Source organism: Hibiscus syriacus, unplaced genomic scaffold, assembly GCF_006381635.1.
Source record: "Hibiscus syriacus cultivar Baekdansim isolate YM2019G1 unplaced genomic scaffold, ASM638163v2 tig00110597_pilon, whole genome shotgun sequence".
Taxonomy (NCBI): domain Eukaryota; kingdom Viridiplantae; phylum Streptophyta; class Magnoliopsida; order Malvales; family Malvaceae; genus Hibiscus; species Hibiscus syriacus.
Genome location: NW_024062795.1, coordinates 7,020,364 through 7,048,162, shown reverse-complemented (window position 1 = coordinate 7,048,162; position 27,799 = coordinate 7,020,364). Strand labels below are relative to the sequence as shown.

The 27,799-nt window shown below is 33.8% G+C and overlaps 3 protein-coding genes and 1 non-coding gene across 6 annotated transcripts; 1 reads left to right on the top strand and 3 right to left on the bottom strand.

Moving 5' to 3' along the window:
• The first annotated feature begins 851 nt into the window (after window positions 1-851).
• LOC120134695 (agamous-like MADS-box protein MADS4) lies at window positions 852-7,048 on the top strand. The gene is made up of 8 exons (XM_039151136.1): window positions 852-1,253; window positions 4,879-4,957; window positions 5,238-5,305; window positions 5,477-5,576; window positions 6,268-6,309; window positions 6,406-6,447; window positions 6,552-6,694; window positions 6,775-7,048. Exons 1-8 carry the CDS (start codon window positions 1,069-1,071, stop codon window positions 6,848-6,850), a joined length of 735 nt encoding a protein of 244 aa, XP_039007067.1. The 5' UTR covers window positions 852-1,068; the 3' UTR covers window positions 6,851-7,048.
• Window positions 7,049-7,666: 618 nt separating this feature from the next.
• On the bottom strand, window positions 7,667-9,709 carry LOC120134696 (nuclear transport factor 2B-like). The gene is made up of 2 exons (XM_039151137.1): window positions 9,232-9,709; window positions 7,667-8,035 (listed from the first exon to the last, which is right to left on the bottom strand). The coding sequence occupies exons 1-2, from the start codon at window positions 9,523-9,525 to the stop codon at window positions 7,961-7,963; spliced, it is 369 nt and encodes a 122-aa protein (XP_039007068.1). The 5' UTR covers window positions 9,526-9,709; the 3' UTR covers window positions 7,667-7,960.
• Window positions 9,710-12,675: 2,966 nt separating this feature from the next.
• TRNAS-UGA lies at window positions 12,676-12,757 on the bottom strand. Its single transcript has one exon. It is a non-coding gene; the product is annotated as a tRNA-Ser (tRNA).
• A 324-nt stretch (window positions 12,758-13,081) lies between these two features.
• LOC120134694 (histidine kinase 3-like) lies at window positions 13,082-18,685 on the bottom strand. 3 transcript variants are annotated; one of them, XM_039151134.1, is made up of 12 exons: window positions 17,641-18,685; window positions 17,107-17,388; window positions 16,729-16,898; window positions 16,405-16,617; window positions 16,026-16,212; window positions 15,892-15,943; window positions 15,529-15,758; window positions 15,316-15,414; window positions 14,442-15,185; window positions 14,062-14,357; window positions 13,492-13,855; window positions 13,083-13,366 (listed from the first exon to the last, which is right to left on the bottom strand). In XM_039151134.1, exons 1-11 carry the CDS (start codon window positions 18,115-18,117, stop codon window positions 13,612-13,614), a joined length of 2,994 nt encoding a protein of 997 aa, XP_039007065.1. In that variant the 5' UTR covers window positions 18,118-18,685; the 3' UTR covers window positions 13,083-13,366; window positions 13,492-13,611. The 3 variants fall into 3 exon arrangements, with proteins under 3 accessions (XP_039007064.1, XP_039007065.1, XP_039007066.1); XM_039151133.1 differs by having other exon boundaries at window positions 13,082-13,366; window positions 14,062-15,185; XM_039151135.1 differs by having other exon boundaries at window positions 13,087-13,366; window positions 14,062-15,185; window positions 17,107-17,442; window positions 17,641-17,722.
• Window positions 18,686-27,799: the final 9,114 nt, after the last annotated feature.

Genomic DNA, 27,799 nt, shown 5'->3' with positions numbered 1-27,799 from the left:
ATTAGAATATGAAACCTCAAAATTTTCGATATCTTTATAAAAACTTGATGCTTTATCGGTAAGATTAATGTCTCGTTTGATTACATAAGTATTAAAAAAATGAAAAGAGAGAGAGGAGATTGAGACATGGGAACTAAGGCAGCATGATGCCTGAAGTGCAAATTTCGTAAATACAAAGGAACATAGGAAAAACCTCCTTTTCCATGGTTTTGTTCAGGTGATTTGTCCGAATCCTAAAATGATCAGGTAGATTACCTGAAGCCTCTCCACTTCTCTTCTCGACACGTAGCACCGTCCCGTTTCGACTTTACCACTTATTATGCTTATGACTTCTGGTTCAGGTTTGCATCTTCTTCTTCATCCTCTGGTTTTTTATTTAAACTCATGCAACAACCATTGTTTAATTCGGTTATACACAGGATGTTCAAGAAAGAAACGAACTAGAGATTTATATTAATGGGAGGTTTAATATAACAATTTATGTCATTAAACCCGTTGTTCAATCACCAAGATTATACACTGTCAATCGAAAATTAATATAATTAATATTTTAATCTTATAATTCTAAATATAAATAATAAATCAAATAACATCGCATGACATATAATCATTTGATTTATTAATAATGTATAGACTATAAATATCAACTCTCATTTAATCTCTTTAAACTCTTGTATTTTTTATCATTAACTTTCCAGCGTTGGATCATCAATCCAACGACTGACATTAAGTAAACGTACAAAAGTTAGGAACCCTATGTACTGTTTTTTGGCTACGTATTTTAGAACTTGCATAAATATTTTTTTGTCTTTCCTTCTATTTCATAATAATAATAATAATAATAATAATAATTTAACACTGCTATTTTATTTATTATATCACCCGAGAATCTAATGAAGTTGTTAGCTAAGATTATCTAAAAAAGCTTAGTATAAAAAGAAAAAGGGTTCTAAAGGTCAGCAAGAAGAAGAAGAAAACACAAAAGCATAAGATTCTTTCTCTCTGGTTTTTGGTTCTTAATTTGCAAGCTATTCTTGGTTTGAGTTTTTTCTTTAGGGGGAAAAACAAATGGGGAGAGGTAGGGTTGAGTTGAAGAGAATAGAGAACAAGATAAACAGGCAAGTCACTTTTGCTAAGAGAAGAAATGGGCTTTTGAAGAAAGCTTACGAGCTTTCTGTTCTTTGCGATGTCGAGGTTGCTCTCATCATCTTCTCCAATAGAGGAAAGCTGTACGAGTTCTGCAGCAGTTCAAGGTATACCACACAAAAATACAACTTAACCGTCCCCCCCCCCTTCTTTCAAAACCAAAAAACAATGATAAAAGTAGAAGGAATTGTTGCTCTTTCCACTTTCTCTTTCTTTCTTTCTATTTGCTTGCTTTGAAATTCTGAACTTTAGATCTTGAGAGCTTGAAGTGGTGGAGAGTGGAGTTTTCTTTTTGCTGAGGGTTCGGATGTTTTTGAGAAAGATAATTAAAGTTGTGTGTTTCAGTTTTGCTGTTTTGGTGAATGTCTCGGCGTTTGTAGCACTGCAGTGCTTAAGTGTTTTTTTTCCTGTTACTAATGATGTTAGATCTGCAACTGAGAAACCGTGAACAGAAGATCAGTGTTGTATCAAGACCATGTCTCAAATCGCGGTCGTGTTTTCGATTATTTTGGATTTACCGTGATTGCGGTTGTCGTGGTAACTCGGAAGGCGGCGAAACCGCTATATCGCAGTCGAAATCGCGATCGCATACCGTTTTTTTAAAACCCTGATCAAGACCCTAATCCCATTTCTTTGTTACTTTTCTTTTTGGTTTTCCCCGGAGCCCTTTATTTTCCTTCCTTTTCCCCAGTTTTCTTCCTTAATTATCATCCGATTTTCTTTCCTTTCTCTTTTCCAATAAAGTTTTGTTCTTAACTGATGAAGCTCCAGTTTGAAATTTTCTTTAGTGTTCATAACCGATATATTTTTATTCCTTTTTTGTTTATAATTCTTTTTTTTCCCTTGCTTTTCTCTCGTTTTTGTTGTTAGTTAATCATTATAAAACTCATTTTTTGTTAAATTTTTATTAAAAAAGTTTAAACCATCTTCTCTCGTTTTTAAGCTGCCTGTTGCTGAGTTTAGGGTTTAATTTTCAGCTCAAACCTATTTTTGTTCTTCGAGTACGTACAAGGTACAGTTCCTCTGACTGTAGGTTTGGTTTTAAGCAAATTGAATTGAAGTTTTCATTTGTAAGTAAAACACTTTTGAAAAACAAAAGAGACAAAACCCCAACAAAAGAAAAGAAAAATCCACCGGACTCAGAGTTATATCTTCTGATTTTTACATACAATTTTCAGATGTTACTAATCAATGAAGCAACGAAAACGAAACCGGACGTAAGTGTGTTCGACTCTACAGATTAACAAATCCCATTGTTTAAGTGTGTTGGAGAGGAATTTTAGGGTTTCTGATGTTTCTAAAGCTGTTTGCCTCCTTCGGGTTAGGGTTTCAGATTTCAGTTCTCAGGGTTATAACGTTTTCCCAACTATTAACCACTCCAGTTCCCTTCGGATCCAATGAGATAACTTGAATTTATTTTTATTTTTTTGATGATTTATTATTATCCGATAGTTCATATCATTACAAACTAATAGAACATCAAATAAAAACCTAATTTTAGTTCATTTAGGTTTAACTTGAGTGTGCTTAAGGATTGGTTGGTTATAAGGGATTTGCACTATGTAATTACCCTTAAGATTAAGGATGGATAAAATTGGGTGGTCGTATTTCTGAAAATTTTAAAATCTCTTAATTTAAGTATTTTATTTATAATTTTTTTATTAATAATCTAAATTTAAACCTTTAAAATTTTATAATTTTATACCCTCTAAACTTCTAATATTAATTTCTGAAAACCCAGGCCCAAAATATATAATCATGTATCCGACCACGTTTAAAATGAAATAGTATTTATTATCATATATTTTTTATTCTTTTAACAAAAAAAAATCTTAGCTAGGTATGTAGGTGAGGTATATTTTTGCGAAAGAGAGTTGGAAGTCTAACTTTGAGTTTTATTATGAATGACATTTTGCTCTATTCGATAGTCGTCTTCCGCAACAATTGGTATTCGAGCCAGATTTAAGTGTGTAATATCTGCTTATTATCTTTGTGGTTGTCACCAAAAAGTGAATCCTGCAACATAAGAAAGTAAGAAGGTATTACCCATTCTTTGAAGGTTCCAGAGAACTATTCATGATAGTGAAATAGTGGGAGCTATCTAGAAGCTATGGCAACGAAATTTGATATTGAAAAGTTCAATGTGAGAAATTTCTCATTGTGGAAATTGAATATGAAGACCATCCTGAGGAAAGACGGTTGTCTAGTAGCTATCAACGAAAGGCCGGTGGATTTCACAAATGACAACAAATGGATCGAAATGGACAAGAATGCTATGGCAAACTTTCATCTAGCATTAGCAGATAAAGTATTGTCAAGCATTGAGGAGAAGAAAACAGCTAATGAGATATGGGATCATCTTACCAAATTGTACGAGGCCACATCGTTGCACAATAAAATTTTCCTTAAGAGGAAATTGTATACTCTCCGGATGCTAGAATCTACTTCAGTGACGGAGCACTTAAACACGCTGAACACTTTATTTTCTCAGCTTACATCCCTAAGATGTACAATAGGAGAACAAGAACATGTTGAACTTCTACTTCAAAGTCTACCAGATTCATATGATCAACTCATCATCAACTTGACAAACAATAATGTCACCAGTCTAGTCTTCAATGGCGTTGCAGCTGTTGTTCTACAAGAAGAAAATCGGCGCAAGAACAAGGAAGACAGACAAGTAAATTTTACAAGCAGAAGCGTTTACAACGATGAGAGGGAGATCAACAGAGTGTGGCCAAGCAGCAGTCACAAACATGGTAGATTGAAGTCGAGGAGCAAGAAGAATTTAAAGTGTTACAACTGTGGAAAGAATGGTCACTTGAAGAAGGATTGTTGGAGTCTAAATAAAAACTCCAATCCACAAGGCAATACCGTAAACACTTCAGATGATGGAGATGCTCTATGTTGTGAAGCATCAATCACCGTGGAAGGTAGAAAGAGATATGCAGATATATGGCTCATTGATTCAAGAGCAACATATCACATGACATCAAGAAGAGAATGGTTCCAAGAAGAGAATGGCCCATCATTATGAACTTGTCTCAGGAGGATCTGTTTATAGTTGCAATGATCATGCCTTAGAGATCGTTGGCGTGGGAACCATCAAATTGAAGATGTATGATGGAACAATTAAAGTTGTTCGAGATGTGCGGCATGTGAAAGGCTTGAAGAAAAATTTATTATCCTACGGATTGTTGGATAATAATGCAAGCAAGATTGAAACACGGAAAGGAATCATGAAGGTGTTCCGTGGAGCGCTTGTGGTGCTGAAAGGGGAAAAGATAGCTGCAAACTTGTACATGCTGAAGGGAGAAACTTTGCTAGAAGCAGAAGCCTCTGTTGCCTCATGTAGTTTAGATTCTGCAATGCTATGGCATCAGAAACTTGGACACATGTCAGAACAAGGAATGAAAGTTTTGTGGAGAAAAAGCTACTTCCAGGCTTAACAAAGGTATCACTTACTTTGGATGAGCATTGCATAACAAGTAAGCAACACCTGTTGAAATTCAACACGTCAAATTCTAAAGGCAAAAGTGTTCTAGAATTGGTTCATTCTGACGTATGGCAAACACCAGTTACATCCCTAGGTGGAGTAAAATATTTTGTCTCATTTATTGATGACTACTCCAGGAGATGTTGGGTGTACCCTAATCCCGAGTTGATGCTTGATCTTGTTCGTCATTGTTGACTGAATATCACTTATGGTGCTATCTTTTAACATATATGTAGCATGATGAAGACACTGAAGAAGTACCAGAAGTGCAACTACGGTGCTCCGGAGACAAATGTGTCAGCTAGGGAGGCTCTGGTAATGACCAACAATCTCTGCCACTTAATTCTTACACAACACTGCTATTTGGTTTCTTTTTCTTCTTTAGGGTTTAGCCTTAGACCCTGCATCTCCGTTTTTACCTAAATAGCGGTCATATTTTCGTTTCATGCTGAATATTTGTAAGATACGAGATTGGACTCGTGTACTTGAATTAAAGTTTTTGATTAAGTTTTATGACATCTCAAAGTTACATACTGCGAAAACCTTGCAATCTTCATATTCTTGCATTTAAACGTATTTTCATGTTATTTTACAGGAGTTTAGCAGTCAGCAAGAATATTTGAACCTTAAAATCCGTTATGAAGCCCTACAAAAGTCCCAAAGGTGATTATTAGTATCTGATTTACTAAACTATTAATTAAGATTGAGTCCTATAAAAATCTATTATAGGAACAATCTTATTAGTCTAATATTTTTTCATTCATAACGTCAAAAATCACGTTCACATAACCGTTGTTTGAATGATTCTTTAATTCTTTGATCTTCTTTCCTTAGGAATTTGCTGGGAGAAGATCTGGCTCCTTTAAGCAGCAAAGAACTTGAGTCCCTTGAGAAACAACTTGATTCTTCTTTGAAGCAGATCAGATCAACGAGGGTAATCCATACTCTTTCTCTCTTCAAATTTTGCATATATGTTATTTGATCTCCACATATACAAAAAACTAGTATATAAATTGTGTTAAGATGTAGTTACACGATATAAATTTTTTTAGTTTTATATTCAATTAGAATTATTGCATTAAAAGAAATCAATAACTCAAATACAAAATTGAAAATAAAAAGATTTATTTTAATAAAAAATGACTAACATTAATGCACAAAATTTTAATCTCAGTCATTAATTTTGTTTAATTCAATAATTTAAATCAACATAAAATTAAATAATTTTATACCATAATAGTGAATCATACCCTATATTTATATATTTATTATTTGAATACTGACAATGGTCGTATACCATTTATTATCCATTTATGTGTATATCCTAAAAATTAATTTGATTGTATCATTCAAATAATGTCTTTGTTTGTGTTTTGATACGGAAATAACCCTGAAACTTCAAAAACATTATTACCTACGACCCATGTTACTTAGACGTGCGTTAGATATATGTATACATATGACATGAGTATGATTAAACTTTTTTAAAACTTGTGAAGTATTTAAAGTATATGTAGAGATTATATTTTTGGATATATATGCAAGTTTAGAATGTCTTTTGTGCATGCTTATTTGTCTCTCACGTGTTTCTAATGAAGATTGGATCATTTGTTGTTTCTTTATAGACCCAATATATGCTGGGGCAGCTAGCTGATCTCCGACGGAAGGTATGCAATTATAGTATCATCTAAACTAAGATTAATTAAGTTCCAAACTCAGATTCTCCTCGTTTCTCAGACTAATGCAATATCTCATCAATGTAGGAGCAACTACTTAATGAAGCCAATGAGAACCTGAAACAAAGGGTATGGCATTCTTCACAACTTAGTTATCTGTTTAAAAAAACTGATTCGGAATTGAGATATTGCTTCAAAACACCATATTCATTGAGGATTGATCCTCTTTACAGTTGATCGAAATCTACCAAATAGATTCACTCCAGTTGAATCCGAGTGCAGAGGATGTCGGCTACGGCCGACAATCTGCTCATCACCATCCTCATGATGACGGCTTCTTTCAACCATTGGAGTGTGGACCAACATTACAAATTGGGTGAGGCCTCTTGAATTTATTCTGAAATCTGTATTGGAACATTGCAGACATATAAACTACGTTATATCTTTTACCAACAGGTACCCGCCCGATTCGATATCAGTTGTCAATGCGGGTCCCAGTGTGAATAACTACATGGCGGGATGGCTACCTTGACAAATTACACTAGAATAAGAAAGCATGCATGCACGCAAGCAAACTGCGTTCACTCATAAGAGAATCAGCACAATTTGACCATCTGTTTGAATGCTACTTTGATGAAACAGAACAGCAATTGTAATGCCACGGATTTTAGTATCATTACTGTTATAACTTTGTGTCCTTTAATTAGGAGGATGAACTGTAAGTAAACTCCTTAGTTTGAAATAATTTGATTTTGATTGCTTGTAAGAGGATTCTTCTAACTTTGTGCATTTTTGTATTGCATCGACAAACACGTGGGTTAACTTTGAATCGAATTACACGTTTTGTATTGTTTTTAATTCTTTTAATATGATGAATTGATTTATATATGGATTAGATAAAATAATTAAGTATTAGAGCAAACTAAGCATCCTTAGTAGTTAAAGAGAGTTATTTTCCTAAAAGATCCCGAGTTTGAGCATAATGTTTATATGGATGTTAGAACGTTATTTGTCAAATGATTAAAAATCTTTCGAACAAATATTATCTTGTAATTATTCGGCACTACTAAAAAAATTAGTAATATATATACATTTTGATACCTGAAATCTAATTTTGAAGTGTGATTTTATACTTTGGCCACCGATTTCAGGGGGGAAACCAGTCAAAATGGAGTAATGGCAATGCTTTCGATATCAATTAACAAATCTAACTTTAAATCCGTAGATAAAAAGTACCAAAATGGAGTAATATAACATCCCCAAAATTTCAAGCCAAAGAAGCAATGCATAATCGGGTCAATCTCTAGAACGAAAACAAAATACCTGTGATTTATTGTTTGAAAATCTGTTCAGAAAGCCATAAGCTTTGATTAAGAAAAATGTCTTTAATCAAACATCAAATTCATACGACAGCGTCCTTCACCAACTCAACCAATCACAACAGAAGTCTCTGAAGAAATATGGAGTGGAAATGAAAACCATAATTGGAACATGATACCAACATAATCAAGACCCCCAAAATATTTCCATTTTTCATTTAAAATGTCTTAAAACCGAAGGTAGAGATAACTGGATTGATTTATAAATCCTTGAGAGATTGTGTTTTTCCATCTCTTGATTAACCTTAGCGAATTGTGTCTCTTCACGCGTAGTTTAACCTGAATATGTCATTCAAAACATAGAAGCTTCCTTGTGGCGTTGGCATCAAATGAAACATCTGGAAGCAGAAAGCAAAACCAAAATGTCTCGGTTAGTAAAGCTGATAACCAAAAGATGTCAAAATATCAGAACCAATTCAATGGTTCATTAGCTATGTTTAAATTATAAAAACAAGCCCTTTACTTGGAACTTGTATCCCAATAAACCCTTATCTTCAAATTATAACTAAAGAAGCACAAATCAGTCTCACATTTGAGTTTAGGCTAAAATCAACCAATAGGGGATTACTTGGGTTAAATAAAAGTATAGGGGCATCATTAAGAAAGGGCTTTTTTCATAATTCTATAAAAGATGATAAGAACTTGCTCTTATTACTCAAAATTAAACAGAACGGCTAACCATAAATATGTATCAAACTATATGAGTTTGCTCTACCAGCAAGCAAGGGATAACCCACAAGGAAGTCAACAATGCATCCGAGTTAGGGGAATCGTTACTGGTTTTTCTTTTATATGACGCACACGACATACAGATGCTTAATAACCTTTCAGAGTATGCAATGAGATCACCCACCATTAATTTATTAAGTGAAAAATGCTATTAGGCAAGCATAGAAGATTAAAACATACAGCCAAAGGCTTGCCTACGATGAAAGAAGACATCAGGTACCGAAGAAAGCTCTAGATTGCAGTTGATAGTAATCATACAATTATTAATAACTTCGCAACCTAAAGCATGAGAATAGTAAGAGTTAAAGCCCACAGAGTCTAATTAATCACGATAAATAATGACCAAGAAAATGTATATATATGCAGAGCCACAGATCATAACAAAATAAGATATAGCAAGTTCTTTTACAAGATGATGGATCCAACAATATACATATCTTTCAATATGCAATCATGTCATAGTTTAATGAAATCGAAAATGTTCATTACATCTATTATCGTACACTCGTTTCCCTTCTTAATTCAGTTATCAAAATAAAATAAAAAAGATGCAATCACCATTGATTCATGCAATACAGTTAATTGGATTCTTAAGATCCTGACAAATAAATAAAAAATCCTATTGATTCAATCCACACTTAGAGCAGATCGAAAACAAACCTAAAAGATAGACTGCTAACAAATCGGATCGCGAGATTCACACAATCGATATCAACGACGAAATCAACATTGACAAATAGATAAGACTCCGATCGATCACTGAAGTACGCGTATAAACCCTACAAAAATGCAGAAAGAGAGTTACCTGGCTGAACTTGAGAGCATGTTGTTCGCCGGACAGTTGTAGTGTGCCAGAGACGAATACGAGCACGCCACCGGCGCCGGATGGCTGACAATCGACGGTGGTGATATTGTGCTTGCACTGCTGGAAAGGAAGGCTGGTTAGCTTAGCGACAATGCTTTGAGAGCCTTGGATCTTTTGGCCTTCGAAAGTCAACATGGAACCTTCCTGGTAGAGATTTCCCAAACCGGCTCGGTTCGCATCGAATGTCGAGTAGTAGTGATCGACGAACGCCTTTGCTACAGCGTCTGGATCCATCGAAATCCTCTTTTCTTTATCAGAATTTCAGCCGTCGCTTCGAGAAGTGCTGTGACGCAGCAGTGAAAGGTAAACGAAGAGTTGCGAGGCGAGCGAAGGTTATTTATTTATAGGAGGATTGATCTAACGGCTGAATTTGAGTCATGAAAATCCAATGACAGGTGGCTGCCAGCGTGTTATTATTATTATTATTATTAGGATTAAATACACGAGTAATGTCTTATGTTTTTAATTTATTCGATTTTGATCTCTTACATTATAAATTTAATATATTTTGATCACTCATTCATTAACTCTATTAACGAAATGTGACTTGACATTTAAAAAAAAAAAAAAAATACGTGTTTTAACATCTTTCCATTCTTCGTCTTCTTCTTTTCTTTCATTAATCTTTAGTATAAACAACATATATTATTTATAAGTGTAATACCACTAAATCACTAAGATGAGAACCGTGGGAGTTTTTAAGCAACCTCGTTCGTCTTATTCTGTACAAAGCTTGATAGCCATGTTTGTCCAGCTCAGGGAAAAAAGGGATACAACCGAACATAAACCCACATCTAAATTAACCCTTTTTTTGGCAGAAGGCATGTATATCCAGTATCTTTTTTAATGCATTGAAATAATTTTTTTTATGATCTAATTGTCATAAATATGTATAGTTGTGTTCAAGGGTGCATCCTCAATAACTAAATGCATGAGGTCAAGGGATTGCTTGAGCTTTATGAAGCTTCATATCTAGATTTCGAAGGTGAAAACATATTGGATGAAGCTAAAACTTTCTCAAGGGAAGCACGTATATGGCTAGGAACATTTATCAACACTGGATGCAAACATAGACGAGGAAGTTTCCTATGCTTTGGAGCTTTCGACCCACTGGAGAGTACAGTGGTTTGACGTGATATGGCGTATTGTTGTGTACGAGAACAACAAAAACGTAGACAAATGTTCACTTGAATTGGCTAAACTTAACTTCAACAGTGCCCAAGCCTCGCTTCAGAAGGACCTTAGGGAAATTTCCAGGTGGTAACCTACGTTAAAACATTGCTGTTTTCAGTCTCATGACAAATGAATGCCAATGAAACTCATATATTAAACATTTCCATTCTTCAAACCAGGTTTCACCACCACTCCTCTGTGTAATTGCAGTAGGATAGAGAGGCGTAGAACCATTTGTCAGGCTCGCACTTGATGCTGAACCAGATAAGATGGAATTAATAACTCCAGATACTGTGCTATTGAGAAACGGTGGAGTATCTATTCCTCCTCATTTCCATTTTCATTTACAGCACTTGCAGCATGGTCATGCAGAACATGATGCTGCTGCCACGCATCTGAGAAACACTTTCGAGAGCAATGATAACTTTTAGCAACAGATATAATCAACATAGTTTCTTCTTGTTCATTTTCTTAATGTTTTAGGAGAAAGAGGTGTTATAAATGGCTGTCCCTTGTTCTTGTTCCCATATGTAATGGGGTAAGGGGATGTAAGATAGTAAGCGGCCCCCAACAATAGGTTGAGAGCAGCTTCCGTAGGAGACCTCCGAATTATGAAATGCCTTCCATGAGACTCGATCCCACGACCTCAAGATTAAGAACCTTGTGCTCTACCAATTGAGCTAGATAGTCACTTCAAAGAGGTGTTATAGTTTTTAATAATATATATGCAATATAAAAATTAAATAGCTTTAAAATCTCACGTGCAAAGGTAGGTCACTTAGGAGGTTTTTGTTTTATTTTTTAGACTTAAATATACAAAAGGGGCTTAATTTATGTTCATTTTTCCTGTTTAGTGTCTAACGTTTATTTCGTTCTAATTTGGTGTTTAACATTTCATTCCATTACTCAAAATGAGTCAAGCCGTGACACACTATTAGTTTTCTCCTTTAAGTGACATGTGTCACAATCTGATAATTTTAAAATATTAATATACAATTAGAAAATAAAATTATATATTTTTTTAAAAAAGAAAACACATAAATTTTGAAATAACCCCAAAACTTTGAAAACCTTCATTTCAACCCCTAAACTCACGTTGACCGCAACCCTTTACCGTCGACGAAGCTTCACTAGACCTCACCTCCCCTCGGCGATCGAAACCCCGATGAAATCAAACTGATCAACGATCGATCGACGGTGAATCGACGTTTTATACCCTGCGAACCCAAGGATGAAAATCGTAATCTCAAGCTATTTCGACAGCCAATCGACGACAACTACGACGACTTATAACTAGGATGATGACAATGACTACTACAACGATAATGGTCGTGGCCGGAAAGGGTGGCGGCGGGTTAGTGTTAGGATTTGGGGATTTTAGGGATTTTGAGGTAAATTTGTAATTTAAAAAAAATAAGGGTTTTTTTATAAATATAATAATATTTTTAATATTTTAAAAAATAAATTTAAAATTATGAGATTGTGACACGTGTCACTTAATGGAGAAAACTAACGGTCCGTCACGGCTTGACCCTTTTTTGAATAACGGAATGAAACGTTAGGCACCAAACTAGAACAAAATAAACGTTAGGTTCTAAACTAGAAAAATGGGAATAGGTTGGGCACGTTTTGTATATTTAAGCCTATTTTTTAATTGTCAAATTACTCTTTTTGTTATTGAATTAACAGACAGTTAATGATCAAGGGACTAAAATCGAATGAACAGATAACGTATGAGATAAAAAAATTAATCGATAATCAAATAAAACAAATTAAATATACAAGGGTTCACCCGTATAATTTACCCTTACTATTTTATAGACTCTTCGTTTATAAAACCTCTTTACCGCCCATCAGCTAGAGGATTGCTCTTTGCGTCAATCCAACGCAGCCAACAACCGATATCTTATCTTTTGGACTAATTTTATTATATAGGGTAAATAAATATTTTGATAATTGAATTTAATTTTAAAGTATAATTTATATTTACTTTTTTAATTAGATACTAAAATTTAATTTAAAATTTTAATTTGGTTTGAAGATTAATTAAATTATAGTGTAATAATTAGTAAAAACATACAATTCTCATTTCCGACCCTCATTAACTCTTCCGTCTTCATTTATGGCCGAGACTAAGAAGTGTGTATTCGGGGGGGGGGGGGGAATATCAATATATATATATATATAAATTAAATAAATAAATAAATATATCGTCGACAGCAGAGTTCGAACCAGCGCGGGTATAGCCCAACAGATTTCAAGTCTGTCTCCTTGACCACTCGGACATATCAACTTTGATGCATGTTATCCTTGAAATTTTTGTAGAATTCTTTTTTTTTTTTTAAATATGTAGTGTTAAATTTATCATATATTGTTTATCTATTTTGATTTTAAAATCCAACTCTTAAACCCTATATTCTTTAAACTGTAAACCATAAATCTTAAATAAAACCCTTAAATCCTGAAATGAAAAAGTCAACTTGTATACCAATATTTAAATGCATTTTGTTGTTTTCTTTGTATATTGTATTGTTTATTTATACATATATCATTTGAAAATAAAAGCAGTTAGCTAAACAAATTTAGATAAAAATCAGACAAAAATGGCTCAAACTGATGCATTGTTGTCACCGTACAAGGATTCCTAGTTTAACAAACTCTTTAATAAAAACCCTAATACAAAAGTGCCACATCTAGCATTTTTATTACAGCTATAATATACAAAAGAACAAACTCTTCTATTGCTGGGATAGCAAGCAAATCCTCAATTCTTTGAACTCGGAATTTTCCAGCAAAGGAAAAAATCGAAAGGTTTCAATATCTTCATTGTAAAATACAAGAGACTCGATCCCATATTCAAGAATGGTTTTATATACACTCCTCCGACGAAACAGATGTTTCCCTGCAAAAATATCAAGCATGGAGTCATGTCAACATGCTGATAAATTAAACGTGGTGTGAGAACAATTGCGTCATTTTCAGAGGCTTGGGAAGAAACTTAATCCTCATGAGACTAAAGGAACTTACTTGTGAAAGATTAGGAATTTATTAAGGTATCCCCGAAGTAATGTCAGAGTACAGGCAGTCCTATTGATGCCACTGGCATGTCATGAGCAGAAATCTTCCGAAAAGACTCTGGTCTGATGCCTACTGGAAAAATCGTGAAACTTCCCGGTATAATTGCTCCGCTTCGTATGGTTTTGATACATATCCATCCATTCCACACCTTACACATTCCTCATGCGTAGCCTGGATAACATCTGCAGTCATAGCCAAAATTGCTACATGCCAGTTTGAAACATTGTTATAAGCTTCCACTGATACTTCACCAAAGTGAATGTGATCATTGATATTCTGTTCGATTTCCCGAATTCTCCTAGTAGCTTCAAACCTGTACAAGTAGAATGAAAAGGCTATTGGCATTAAACATTGAAGGTCGGGTTATAATCAATTAAGAACTCTTCAATGCTCATTGCACCAACTAGAGAGGTTTTCATTTTCTCTCATAGTTGTGAAGTTATTTTATAAGGTTTCAAAACTTAATTTCCGAATCAGAATAGCAAAGGTAAGCTCTAAATGCGACAATGGATTACGTACCCGTCAATTTCTGGCATTTGGATATCCATGAAACAGGCATCAAACTGATGAGGTGGTGTGAGCAGTTCGATAGCTTCTATTCCTCTTGCAGCAGTAACCACATCGGCTCCATATTTTTTCAATGCACCAGCAGCTACTTTTAGATTCACATTATTGTCATCTACAATTAGAATTTTTCTCCCCATAAGAAGATTTTGAAGAGACGCTCGAGGTAACTCCCCATTACAGGGATTTCCTTTGTTCCCATCACCCATGGCTCGTTGTAGAGATGCCGCTAACATGGTAGCCCTCAAGGGCTTTGGGATAACGGTCAAGTTACAAACACTAGAAATAGTAGTATTTGCTCTAGAAGAGCTTATAGAATTAGACAAAAGAAATACCTTTGGAGGAGTACCACGATTTATCTTGTTCAAGTTATCGAAAAAGTGAGCTGAACCATTCAGACCCTTATCCCAAACTTCTTGTTCGATGAGAACCATGTTTATAGCATTAACCCCCTTGCTTATGATGAACAAACCTCGTTCCCATTTAGAAACTATTTCAACATGAATTCCTAGACGTTGTAAATGATATTTTGCCACCTTGGCCCGGGCAGGTCGATGATCCATAACTAATGCTCTCATCCCATGAAACTCGGTGGAAACAGAGTTAGACCGATTGTTGATTTTCTGGATCTTGTACTTCTTTGAACTAGAGGAGCTGCTGGTGAAAACAGCTGTAAATGTAAAGGTGGATCCAATCTTCGGAATGCTAACGAAACCAATTTCTCCTTTCATCAGGTTAACCAAACACTTGCTTATGCTTAGTCCAATGCCCGTGCCCCCATGTGTCCGGTAAATAGAAGGGTCAACTTGCATAAAAGGGGTGAAAACACCAGACTGTGCTTCTAAAGGGATTCCTTCTCCTGTATCTTCAACTGACACGATAAGATTAATGCTGTCGGAGAAAGGATGCATGGATCCTTCTTGGCTGAAAGTTCTAAATTCTTTCCAGCTCTGGCATCTTTCTGCAACAGGAAAACCACTCAAGGTGTTCTTTGATGAAGATTCTGTCTCGCCTTCTATTGAACCAATCATCTCTTCTACAAGATGAACTGTAACCAGGATGTGTCCTTTCTCCGTGAACTGCACCAAATAAGTAAATTATAATCTTATTGCTACTAAAGCATAATTCGGGTAAAGCTGAACTCAAGCAGAAGCCTCTGGACTCTAGTAACCAACTTCATATACATTAAAAGGAGAACCAACAACATACTTTAATGGAGTTCCCCATGAGATTAATGATGATTTGTCTGAATCTCCCTGGATCACCAATTAGCACTTCAGGCACTTGATCAGAAATGTAAACTGCCAACTGCAAAATAGAATATATTTTAGACTCGTGGCTGAAAACCGTATGAAGGGTCCAAGAGAGAAGAAAGAAAGGGCCAGGCAGATAGGGTGAGTCAGTGTGATACAGGTTTATCACCTCTACTCCTTTGTCTTGAACCTTCCCAGAAAAGAGTGACAACACATCATCCAAGACTGCTCGTAGATCACACTGCACTTCCTCAAGCTCTAGCTTACCAGATTCGATTTTAGCCTGATCCAAAACCTCATTTATAAGTGCAACCAGAGCCTTTCCACTAGCTTGAGCAGTTCTGACATAATCTAGCTGTGTAACGTCTAGATCCGTGTCCATAAGCATATGCAACATTCCTGAAAAACATTGTCCCTCTGTCATGGCTAAGAAAATGGTATCCTCTACAAATATTAATTATATTTTTTGAGCATGATTATACAATGCGTAGAGATAAACTTCGTATGAATAAATTAAAACTTCTAGACTCACCTAGAACACCATTCATTGGGGTCCTGATCTCATGGGAAACAGTTGCAAGGAACTGCAGAACGGTCACAATTAATTAGGAACAAATGTCCGTAACAGATCAGAATGCTTAAGAGTATGAATGAAATGTCATATACCTGAGATTTGGCAACACCAGCTGCCTCAGCCTGTTTTTTTAGTTTCATCATCTTATGGCAGTCATCTTCCACCATGGCAATTCGATTAACAGTCGCATTGAATATATGGCCAACAAGTAGCACAATCACAAGGATGCCAATTGAAGTGGTTATCGCTAACCATGGCCATGGCGGCTTTTGCTTAAACCTATAGGAACAACAAAATCCATCCACGAATTCAAGTGCTTTATTGATGTAAATAACAGTGAATGATATGTAAAGGCTGACATGAACTTGCAAAAGGCCAGGTAACAATACTGGTCAAAAACAGACAATAGAGATCCAAATCAAGGAGAAGGTGAAATCCAAATCTAAAGGTAATCTACGATCTATGCACTACCTGCAGCGCATCTCATGCTTTCTGAAAGGATCTCCGAAATTAAGGTGGCTGACATGCTCCAGCCCGTCATCTGAAGCGTTTGAGCCATACATACTGATAGGGTAAGACTGGTTAGTTGTATCCAATACATTCACGAGGATAGTTTGTTTACTCGCAAGCTGTTGTAGTAATTTCTTCACAAGTGACTCAATATCGAACACTCCACCGAGATATCTGATTTCCAGAGATGAGAAGGCTAAGAAATCCATTTTCCTACTCATTTTCATAAAACAAGGATATATTGATTGAACATTCCTATTTTTTTTGTTCTTACAGAAAACATACCCATCAGTTGCTTGAATCCTCTCATTAGGAGTTGCATTCGAGGGAAGACCCCTTTTGTAGACTGCAAATGTCAAAATAACTCCAAGACGATTTGTTTTGAGTAACCTAAAAGGAGCTGTTAGCACCCCTTTTCCCGATTTTCTCGCACGCAATACATTCTTGCTATCTTCCTGTTGGCAAACAAGAAGTCCAAGGTTCACAGCCGAAGATCATATTGCATGAACTCAAATTGTTTCTTCAACTAGGGCTAAAGCTCTTCAGAGATTGAAAATTCTTAATAGTCTTCCAAATTATTAAAGTAATAAAATTAACTTCACAGTCCAGTTAAGCTTAATACAAGTTATCCAAGGAACCATTTAGAATAAATAAGGCACCAACCTTTCCCGACAGCATGTCAATAGAAACCACATGTGATACAACATCCTGTGCAAAGATAACAGGAGCATATTCTTCCTGAATTGGTGACGGATCGAAGAGGTCGGGATTGTAGTCATCCTTATGAACTGGATCTTGTTCAAGAGTATCCATCCTCTTAATAGTCCAGCCCTGTTGCTTCTCAAATTGTTCCCTTTCCGAGTGAAACACCCTCACAGCATATGCCACACCACTTGTAAGGGGCCTCTCAAAAGCAGTTCGTTCAGCATACTTTGCAAAAGTCCTCTACATGTTCTTAAAGTGAGTTCCCTCGGTTAACTAAAAGAAAGATCATAATTCCTAACAACAAACAATCAGACCTGGTTTTACTATCAAGATCACAAGATTCTTATTTGATCTAAATTTCAGGAGCAACAAATTAGGTAGAAATTGTACAGACAGATCAGTCGAGATCAAGAATGAGTTCGGTTTGAGAAAAGAACAATAAGATTGAATACTTTGAATCAAGCACTACAAATGCATAATTATCTAACTTACCTGATCAATAGCAGAGAGATTTTTGCCATGGTGGAAAGTTGAGATCAAAATGGAGATAGCCTGGATATGGTTCATGCTTATATTAAACTGATCCTGCAACATCCTAGCTCTCTCATCACACATGCTAGCCAGTGTCTCCTTCCTCTTCTCAGTAGCTTGAGAGCTCATATAACAGAAGATGAGAACAGAAGCCAAAACCCAACCAATTACCCATGAAAACAAGAGTTTCCTCCACCAAGTCTTGCTGATTCTCTTGGAACCCACATACTGATAGTATTGGTGGTGGATCCTGAAGCTATAGTTTGAGAATTTGAACCACATCTTGCTGCCAGTATCACCGAGGATACTCGGCTTGGCGTCCTTAAATTCACCATTAATGAACCAGTTCATGGAAACCATAGATGCTACCCAGCAACATAACACCCAGAGCAGAAGCCCCACTTTCAAACCAAATACAAATACATGGAGCAAACTCATCCAAGGAACAGTGACTTGTTACCAGCTGAATAAGGGAAAAACAGTACCCCTTTAGACCAAAAGTGGGCCTTACTTCCTCGTTAATTCCAGCTATAGAGAGAGACCCACTGTCAAATCTAGAAAACCCAGAATTCAGGAAGATAAAAAGGAAAAAAAATCACAGCAACCCCAGAAAATAATCAAAGAAACCCCCTCAAGATTCTTGAGCTTGTAACTCCAAACATAACAATCTTTTCATTTTTTTAAGTAGAAAAGATGGGCCCAGATAAACAAAGATTCCAACTTTAGAAATCAAATCAATGAAACACTAGCTAAGCTTCCACCCTCACCTTAAACAAGTTCCTTAAAATCCTAAAAATCAATCAAAAAGAACAATTATCAAACAATGTCAGGTGTTTACTGTTACAAAATCTGTAGAGATCTATCAACAGGAATTTACAGCTACAATAATATGATTTACTGCCCTTACAATAACAAAACAAGAGTTGATTCATACACAATTCACCGAGAATCTACAGAGGAAAGATGAAACAGAATATGGTGGTGGGAAAATGAATTACTATTTCAATGCTTGCTTATATATCTTTATTTCATACTACACTGTAGCACTATTATTAATATATATATATATATTTTTCCTTCAAATATAAATTATATAACGAATGGGAAAAATTATTTTTTTTCTATTTTTTATTTGTTAAGTAGACGAATTCTACACGCTTTAACTCCTCTCTGCGTTTGGATTGGCTGCACTTTATGACAGCAAAAGCTTCCTTTGCAGCTATGCATGAAAACAAAATTTTCTATCAATTAGCATTTAAACTTTTCTTTTTCCCTTTTGTACCCATTTTAGATATTTTTACTTAAAAATATACATCTTTAAAATTTAATTTTCAATCTAATCTCTTCTTAATTAATTTTTAAAATGATATTTCTTATACCATGCGGAATAAATGCATATTATTTATTGATTGAGTGTGTTAAATAGACTAAAGATTTATATTACTCCTCTTAATTACGTTTTTAAAAATTACGAGTGGCACAAACATTATTAATCTACGCGATATACAGTGATATCATTACAAATGACTAAGATCAGATATCACAAACATCGACAATTATGACTAATACATGATCTTACTAATAAGAAATATTATGACTAAGATTAGTCATTATAAATGTTGAATTAATTAATTTAACGATTAAATTAAAAATTCATTTGATATATACATAATAAAACTCAAGCTTCAGTGTTCAAGGATCTAGGATCTCGATTTTTACCAATCTTACTAAAACTTTATTTATATGATCAGATTTAAATCAACACAAATCTAGAAAGAACGTGCACATAATTTACATAGGATAAGATTTGAAGGATAAAATCGTAAAATTTCCATAATGGGATGCTTAGAAACAAAAGGAAAGATGAAGGGGCAATGATGTAAAAAGTCGAGCGTGTGATTGTTGGAGGCGAAAACAGTGGTAAAAACAGTACATAAGGGGGAAAGCGATGGCGAAAAGCAGGAAGGCACTTTAATCAAGGCAATGTCACGTATGAGGTGTTTGATTAGACCATCACTCAATCACTAATTTCACCACCAACTTACCTCTTTTTGGCCAATAGCTACGTCCCACGTCATCGCACTTGTGTTATCTTTTCCTCCGGCCAATGATATATTCTACGTGTCACCTGAGCAATGTCAGCTCGTCTTATTACGTGGCACCCGTTGGGATTTCATTTATTAAAGCTATCTATCTGCCACGTGGAGATGAGAGGTTATCTTTGGTTATTTTTAATGATTAAATTACAAATATTATCACTTAATTTTAAATTACTTATATTTTAGTCAGTAAAGTTTAAAAAAATCAATTTAATCACTTAACTTTAGTCTCATTTTACAATTTTTCAATTTGTTTGGTATTCACCTTGAATCAAGCTTAAACTTAAAATTTTCAAAAAATCTATCATACTAAATCACGTTTTACATCTCAAATTTTAAGTATTTTTTTAATAAAAGAAGGATAATAAAATATCTAGGATAAACGGAGAATTTTATTAATAATGAGCATTGAATTCACAACTAGGGATGATAACAGGTCAGATTAAGTCAGGTTTTTGGTCAATTCGATCTGACCCGAAAAATATATGTATTCTCCACTCGAATTTGACATGACACAAAAAATATATACACTCCACTCATCCATACCCGAAAATACATTTTCTCTATCTGAACTTGATATAACATGAAAGTTTAGAGTATAAATCTGACTTGACCAACCTAGTATAGTATAAAATAAGGACTTTATTAAAAAAAAACCTATAAAGAGGGGCATTGTAGTATTTATTTTATTAAATTTATATGTAAAAGTTACACTATTACCCTCAAGTGGAGTCGAAGATTTTTCGCCCACCACTCGAATCTGATCCGACCCGATCTTACCCTATATAAAATTAAATCGAACTCGACCCAAACTTAAAATTAAAAAAAAAAGTAACCTTATCAGATTGGGTCGAGTCAGAATTCGTTCGTTTTGAGTTATATTGTCATCCCTACCTATAATCTAAGGTAAATAAGAAATTTCATCTGAAAATTTTAAACTACATTATTTACATATCGTTAACCTTTCGAATCAAACTTAAACTAAAAATTCTTACAACTTGAAAATGCGATTCACATCATAATTTATCGTATCATATTTTAATAAAAAAATAATAATACACATGTACTAACCTTTCAGAGTTAATCAGAATTCTTATCATTATTAAAATATATTAAAACATATTTTTTGTAATGAGGATCACTGTCCACTATTTATTGTTAACAATATATATATATATATATATATATATACTTATTTAGACATCTTAATTTTAATTTAATTTCTATTTATTATTGTTAATTACAATTTTTCTCCCATAATATTGTGATTCCCTCTCTAAATATGACCAAACTTAACATATTTAATTTAAATTCTTTAAAATTATTAAATAATGAAAAAGTTCAGACAAAAGGATATTATAGTATAAAAATTGATTAGATTAATCAGCTGGCACCATATATTCATTAAAGTGTGATATTTGTTTGCAGAACATCTGCAAGGTGGATCTATTCTACCATTAATTGTATATGATAGCGATGCCTCCACGAGACAGTTTAGTGGGAATTTGCCAACCTTATTTGATTTAAATAATTGGATTATTCGTATCAAATTATGTATTTTTTCATATAATTAATTTATATAAAATATAAGGATAAAGTATATAAATGATCAGGCATGTGTTGGTTTATTGAGTCCATCAACTATTAAAATTTATAAAATGATTCATTGGTTATAGATTGTAGTTTTGTTGAGTCCATAAGTACTAAAATTTATAAAATGATCGACCGACTATTTATATATTCAAAAATCGTCAATTTTCGTTAAAAAATTGATGTCGTTTGAGTTGAACGTTAACTTATTAAATGGGATCTGATAAAATCATATTTCAATTATGTCTACTTTTATTGCTATTGCTTTCAAGCACTGACTCGACGAAATATTTATCACAAACTCGATGACATAATGTAAACGGAGAGTTGATTCACAAAATACAACTCAAACGACATAATTGAAATATGATGAGTTTGAAATATATAAATAGTTGGATAATCGTTCTTATAACTTTTAATAATCAAAAACTCAACAAAACAACTCTATATAGTCGAAGAATCATTTGTATACTTTAGTCAAACTTTTAATATAGTTATAATTTTATTGTGTTATCGTTTTAACGTCGTTTATTTATTTATTTGTGCCCAGTATGAAGCGGGTTCATGGAAATTGGCTTCTTATGCAGTTGGAAAGCTAAAGGAACACAGCAAGTCTTTCGTGTAAAACTCATGAGAAGGAGATGAAATTTTGAAGGGACATAAAACATGCAGACTAGAGATGTTGGATCCGACACGTGGCAGTCGTTGAACAGTGATAAACGGTTGTACGGCTTTTCCCTGTACACATGTCACGGTGATAAAATAATTGCAGCGTGATATTATTTCGCAGAACATGTGGATCTGTTTTCTTAACAAGCGCCATTGCTGGTGCAGAGAAAACACTTTCAAGCCGCAAATGGCAGTTCCAAATTCAATCATTGTTAAAAGGAAAAGGAAAGTGAACGACAATACGCTAAGAAGAAGACTTCAAAATTTATATAAATCTGTTTATTTTAGAATTTATGTTTTAAAATTTAAAATCAACAATTTTCTTAAAAATAATTATATATAAATTCACGTATATTTGCATTTAAATATTGTTCAAACTAAAATCACTCGAAGAGAATATCATTTTCTATCAATGAGATCACTTTCAGAGTTCAAAGTTTATGATTCGAATAAATAGATTGTATAAATTTTAGTCATTTGGTTAATCAAATCCAATCAAAATATATCTTATTAATATTTAACAAAATAACTGATGTGTTAATTAGAAAATAATATATTTATCTACTTGATATTCATTCCTTTAATTTATTAGTTTGATAGTAATTTAATTTAATTTAATACACTTAATTTTTATTTTGTTTATTTTTATTATATTATATATTTTTGTCCTATCAATTTTTTTGAATTTTAAAACTATTTCATTTAAGGAAAATTCTAGAATACACGTCGTACACTGAAACACACTACTGATGTGATACACCGATGCACACTACTAACTAAATTGTCCTTATTACATAAATATGAAAAAATATAATGATTTATCTACAATATGATTAAATTATATTCTTTTTATTGAAAATTATAATAATTTCGAGAATTTTATTTGTTTATGATTATAACACTTCATTTATATAAATTTACATATTCATCCCAACAACAATCATCAGAATCAACAATTGATGATTCTATTCATTGCCGGAAGATCTTGTTCTTCAACATCAACTTTAAATTCTCGTTCAGCCAGTCCCCACCGATTTTTAATTGCTTTACGACCACCCTTCTTCCATCTTGTAAGCAACCTTTATAAACAACCCCAAATTAATCTTCACCCAAAAGATTACGGTCTAAAAAAATATTCGTAGCATCGGTTAATTGTTCATATGTAAACAATGACTTTATATTGCCTAAACTGTCGAGTTATGCCATCATTAGTGGTGAACGCACAAAATCACTTTCGAAACTAGTTCCAATGAGAGTAGCTATAGACTGTATTTTTGTATAGGATGAATCTATAAGCATGTAACGTCGATCAAAACATGAGCTCCAATTACATGTAAATCAAAATTTGTTAATAATTCTTTAAGTAACCGAATAAACTAATATGCATATGTGAAAAAAAAATACACGATATTGGGAAGAGCCTTGTGGGGATGGCATTACATAACCACATGTAAGTAAAACGATAATTTGATGATGAATAAGATTGTCGGCGGTTAGTTTGATGGTTGTTATTGGGATGAATATGCAAACTTACAAAAATTAAGTGTTCCAATCCCAAACAAATAAAAAAAATGCTAAAATAATTGTATTTTTTTAATAAAAATATAAATTAATTATATTCTTATTAAAATTTAAATTAAATAATAATAAAGGATTAATTGTGGATAGATCATTATATTTTTTAATATTTATTTAATAAGGACAATTTAGTTAATAGTGTTCACCGATATGTCACATTAGTAGTGTATTTCGGTATGCAACGTGTACTCTATGCTCATCCCTCATCTAAAATGTATTATTAGAAAAATTAAAAAATAATACTTATATTTATTTTTTACCCTTATTTAAGAAAAGTCTAGAATGCAAGTCGAGCACCAAAACACACCACTAATATAACATATCATCTCTAATTAAATTATCGAAATATTAAAAATTTTAAATATCTCCTCGTACTTAATCCTTTATAAAAGTTAAATATTATCTATAATATAAATATATTACTTTTATATCATAATCCGGCCGTACTCTTCCCTCTCATGTTTCCTCCATGAATGGTATTCAGTTCTTCAACACTTGCACAACTCTTCTCATAATCACAAACTTGCCCTTTTTCTTCTTCACTTGTTTCTTGGTTGGGGTTTGTTTAAATTCGACTTCTTTCCACATCATCACTGGCTTTACAGTTCCACTATGATCAAAACCACAATAACCAACTTTTTTTATGTCGCTCTGATGTGATTCATGCTTCGGAACGTCATCCTACGATTGAGAGACAAATGGATTTTCCGTTTCGTCACTCGCTCTAAAACTCAAAAACGGCGAACTTGTTTATCTCAGAAATGTCAGAATCTTTGCTCTCGATGATGTATCAATCTTCTCGGGTTCGTACTCTTACATCAGTAATGTAAAGTTGCATATCCTACCGAACCGATCTTGACTATTGCTTATCTGGAGAGACTTCCGGTGGGAACAACATTGACAACGTTGGTCAGAGATTAGAGTTTGATGATGACAACGGAAGGAGGGATTATAAGGAAGCAAATGAGGATTAATTATGTGAGTATCGAGCTTGTTGATGTGACGAAAAAATCGAAAACACCTGATTATATGATTATGCGAAAGAATGGGAGAAGAGGGGTCAAGGAAATATAAAAGCGGTTGAAAAGAATGATTTGAATGATAGGTTTGGTGCAGAGATTATGCGTCCACCATTTTTGATGAAATTAAAAGGTTCGTTTTTCAGATGTGATAAATATATATATATATATATATGAGAAAATAACAGTAGCCGAAAATGTCTTATAATATACTATTTTAATCAATTTTTTTTAGATTTGCGAGAATGATCAACAAATTCACAACGCGAACTTCAATTTCACAACACATGTTCCAAAATCACAACGCTAATTACTGATATAGGTAAACAGTACTATCGCAAAGCGATTTTCAAATTCGCAACGCTAATTACCAATATAGATAAATAATACTATCGCAACGCGATTTTCAAATTCGCAATGTTAATTATCGATATAGGTAAACAGTACTATCGCAACGCGATTTTCAAATTCGCAACGAGATTTTCAAATTCACAATGCTAATTACCGATATAGGTAAATAGTACTATCGCAATGCGATTTTTAAATTCACAATGCTAATTAACGATATAAGTAAACACAACTATCGTAACGCGAATTTCGCAAATCGAATTCGTCAATTTCGCAACTTAATTACCGACATAGGTAAACAGTACTATTGCAATGCGATTTTCAAATTCGCAACGCTAATTACCGATATAGGTAAACAGTACTATCGCAACGCGATTTTAGAAATTGTGTTGCGATTTATAAATTCGCATTGCGTATTTAGAAACTGTGTTACGAAATTGAAGTTCACATTACGAATTTATTGATATTTTCATAAATCTAAAAAAAATTAATTAAAATCATATATTATAAAATATTTTCAGTCACTAAAATTATTTTATCTAAATATATTAAGTTAGTAATGGTCTAATAAATAAAGAACAGAACTTGAAACTAATCCGCTGAGCTGCCTGCCGTGCTGTCTCCCAAGGCCGTCTGGCTCATGGCTGCAAATTGTTTGGTGTTGGAGAATGTGATGAAGGGAAAGGTGCATGAATTTACAGTTTTGATGATAAGAATGATGGTTAATCTAATTTACAGTTTTTAGATTATTTTTGAATTAAAATTAAAATATTATATCAGAACTATAAAATTACGTTTTCATAAAGGATTAGCTACAAAGAGGTCTATAAAATTTTGGATGTTTTATTTGAAAAGAACAATTTAATTAATAATATGTTTTGGTGTGTCATATTAGTAGTGTGTTTTTGTGTAATATTTATTGTAGTTTTTTTATTTTTTATATCTATCAAAATAAATTTATTAATCACTTTAAAAAGTTAATTTTATAATTTCTCATATAAAAATAATATAACTTAATATATGATAAATTTATGTTCTAAAATAATATACTTAAATAAAATAGAACAAAAACAAGAGAAAGTAATTTTTTTGAGTTAATTCGAATTTGTACTCGTATATGCTAAAACCACTTTGTACAGTCTTCTCGCGTCTACTTACCTAGGTTCGAGTCATTGTATTTCTGCCCATTGTTTGATGGTTTTTGAATGAAAACGAAAACAAAATGGAAAGATGGTTTAACACACATTCAAATAAAAGCAGACACGTCTACATGTACTGAGCTATCCAATTACATCACGCCACGTTTGCTTTATTCCGTCACCCAACCAATCAGAACAAAGTCAATGACCTTTATTTATCGCATATCGCGGATGAATTAGTTTGCCCAACTTAATATAAATGAGAAAATAATCTCAGTGACCAAAAATATCTTATAATATATGATTTTAATTAAATTTTTTTTAGATTTATCAAAATGACCAACTAAATCGTAATGCGATCGATAATTCGCAACGCGATCTCCGGTATCACAAATCAGTTTCCAGATTCGCAACGCGAACTTTGACTATCGCAACGCGAACTTGGACTATCGCAACGCGAACTTAGACTATCGCAATGCGATTTACATATTCGCATTGCGATAGTCTAAGTTCACGTTGCGATAGTCGAAGTTCGCGTTACGATTTTTCAAATTCGTTGCGATAATCGAAGTTCGCGTTACGATATATTCCAAATTCGTTGCGATAGTCGAAGTTCGCGTTACGATTTATTCCAAATTCGTTGCGATAGTCCAAGTTCGCGTTGCGATTTATTCCAAATTCGTAACGACCGGTGGTATTGTTTCTTAAGAATTTTTTCTAAAAAGATAGTATTCGCGCGGACGTGTCGAAGACACGTATTACCACGACCACGAGACGAGACGAGACGGACAGCGGCGGCGACGGCGCGCGAGAGTCCCCCTTGTTTTCTATCACTCAACAAGAAAGTGGGAAAACCAAGCCTTAAATATCATTCACAATAGTGTTTCCAATAATATGTGGGAATGAGCAGTACCAACACTTGTTTCTAATACAATGTGATTATTCAGGAAACAATTAACAATCATGCACCTTAAAACAACTCAATCAGCAACCAATTGCATTAGTATTATACGATTAAATATGTCATAATTAAAAGTCAATCTACAATCAATCGCGATTATTACAATTTTAAGCAAAATATTCAAAAAATAATATCACTATTTAAGGCTCAATTCCACATAGTATTGGGAACAAGTGTTGGTAATACTCAATTCCACATAGTATTGGAAACACTATTGGGAATGATATTTAAGGCTTGGATTTCCCACTTCCTTGTTGAGTGATAGAGAACAAGGGGGACTCTCGCGTGCCGCCGCCGCCGCCGTCCGTAGTCGTGGTCGTGGTCGTAGTAATACGTGTCTTCGACACGTCCGCGCGAATACTATCATTTTAGAGAAAATTCTTAAGAAACAAATGTAATACAACCAGTCGTTGCGATTTTGGACTATCGCAACGAATTTGGAATAAATCGCAACGCGAACTTCGACTATCACAGCGAACTTAGAATAAATCGCAACGCGAACTTCGACTATCGCAACGCGAACTTTGAATAAATTGCAACGCGAACTTCGACTATCGCAACGCGAATGCGATAGTCGAAGTTCGTGTTGCGAATCTGGAAACTGATTTGCGATACCAGAGATCGCGTTACGAAGTATCGATCGCAATGTGATTTAGTTGATCATTTTGACAAATAAAAAAAATTAATTAAAATAGTATATTATAAAATATTTTTGGT